The sequence below is a fragment of the Pseudomassariella vexata genome, assembly GCF_002105095.1.
Source record: "Pseudomassariella vexata strain CBS 129021 chromosome Unknown BCR38scaffold_2, whole genome shotgun sequence".
Taxonomy (NCBI): domain Eukaryota; kingdom Fungi; phylum Ascomycota; class Sordariomycetes; order Amphisphaeriales; family Pseudomassariaceae; genus Pseudomassariella; species Pseudomassariella vexata.
The window spans coordinates 2,047,816-2,049,778 of NW_024467957.1; the positions used below are offsets into that span (position 1 = coordinate 2,047,816).

The 1,963-nt window shown below is 53.8% G+C and overlaps 1 protein-coding gene across 1 annotated transcript; it reads left to right on the top strand.

The window, feature by feature from the left end:
* The first annotated feature begins 203 nt into the window (after positions 1-203).
* BCR38DRAFT_99006 (uncharacterized protein) lies at positions 204-1,261 on the top strand. The gene has a single exon (XM_040865837.1). The coding sequence runs from the start codon at positions 371-373 to the stop codon at positions 1,205-1,207; it is 837 nt and encodes a 278-aa protein (XP_040720018.1). The 5' UTR covers positions 204-370; the 3' UTR covers positions 1,208-1,261.
* Positions 1,262-1,963: the final 702 nt, after the last annotated feature.

A 1,963-nucleotide genomic window follows, 5' to 3' on the forward strand; every position in this document is an offset into this window, starting at 1 on the left:
AAGTTATTCATGATGGACCCTTGGGGTCAAGCCTAAATAGGCAAAAAATAAATACGTGAAGCTACGACCCACGGGCACGAAAGCTACGACGCGAGCAGGGCGCGCTCGCGACCCTAGAGTACAAGTAAACGCTTTCCTGTTTCGCAAATTACGTTGGACTTTTGGTAATTCCACTACACCCCGACACGTCTTTCTCTTGCTATACTATATTACGATTACGTTGTCTGTCTGTCTGTCTGTCCTTCACGCAGTAAATAGAAACTGCACGAGCTTCTCCATTCGTTCCGAATTTTCTCAGCACCGAGCTGCTTCGTCCAACATCGAGGTACACATTTACCCCACTGCCCGGGACGGAGACTGAATTGCAGCAATGGACGCATCGTCAACCAAGAGACGCGTGCTGGGTGCTCTCGACGTCAACGCCCAGTCACCTGTCACAAACCGGCCAGCTTCTCCGTTGTCCGCAAAAGTCCATGTTGCCGCCGCGTCGCGACTTCTCGGCCACGACACGGCTCGCAACAAGAGGAGCATAGACGAGACCGAGACCTACGCGCCGCAACAGGCCCCACAGCCTAAAAAGACGTGTATAGCATCAACATCAACGCGGCCACACCATGACGCTCAGAAGCAGAGAACAACTTCCAACTCACCCGAACCGTCGTCCATCTTTGACATGTCGGCCCTCGACACGTCGCAAGCAACCGCCATAACGGAACCCGACGAGTCTCCACTTCCGGCCCCGCGACTCCCGCGCCATCAGCCGCTTACACGCGAGGAAGCCCGGCAAAAGGCAGATATCCTACGGTTGCGTCTCGGGCTGGCCAGCTACAAGCTGCGGACAGGACAGGAAGACGTGCCACTGGAGCGGCTACAAAGACGACCACTACCTGCTTCTTCTGATGTCTCGGCACCTCGGATATTGCCTGTGCGCTTAAATCTTGTTGAAGGCGCCCCCAGCAAGGAAGCAAGTGAGCCACAGCCAAGATTGGGCCAGAGGAAAGCGTTGCCCTCCGGACGACCGCAATACACGACGGGCTCGGGCATGCACGGTCATCCGTCACCTGAGAAACATCTTTTGCCTAAACTCTCGACGGCATCGTCCCTGAGCACGCCGACGCGGGTGAGGTTGAATAACGACGAGGGTCTTACGAGCAGTGCCATCAGGGGGGGTGCGGCCAAAGGACTCCTGAGTCTGTCGCGTGGGTGAAGGCGAAGCTGAAGGAAAAGGAGGCATCACGGCGTTCTGGCTTGGCTGTACCTTGGACAATACAGAGAGGTCTTTAAAGATGGGTTGCATCTTTGTTAGCGGGGTTATTCACCGAACCGCATCATGTTTCTGGGAAGTCCGTTTTCGCAACGGCGATAGACGGCCCCATTGGAGTTTCGGCGTCAAGGTCATCAGGCATGCAGGACTGATAGAGGAAAAGATAGAGGCGGGCGCCATGTGCAAATGCCAAGCATCTCCCGTGATCCACATCTTACCGGGGCGCCGCTTACGGGTTGAAGACTTGACAATCTCCGCGGAATTCACCATTATAATCTCGCATCTATGATCATGCGTGACATTTTCCCCTCCCGTCCCACGATCGCCACCCCACATTGTCCGAGCACGTTGGATGTCGATCGAACGCGAGTTCTGGGTATTGTTACCTGATATGGTTCTCGGGAGTTATTATCATATAGTACTCTCTCACGTGAGGGGTTTCTACTGGAATGCCTACTAGCCTAAGTGCGTGACGAGGAACAGATTTAGAAGTATTGGCTTCATTCTTCGGTCGTTCGATACAGGAGAGTGATGTCGCTCTGAGCAACAAACTTGGGTCAATGGTCAAGCGCCTTATAATGAGAGGTTTTGTCTTTTCATACCGCGCGCAATATTGCCCGGCCACAATTTGAGTCGACGTGTATAAGAATCCGTGTTGCCTAGCTTCTAGTTCGTGAGAACGGCGCCCAGTTTCCTGAT

What these genes read in the sequence shown, in the direction of transcription:
- BCR38DRAFT_99006 (XM_040865837.1), top strand. Translation starts at nt 371, where the DNA reads ATGGACGCATCGTCAACCAAGAGACGCGTGCTGGGTGCTCTCGACGTC.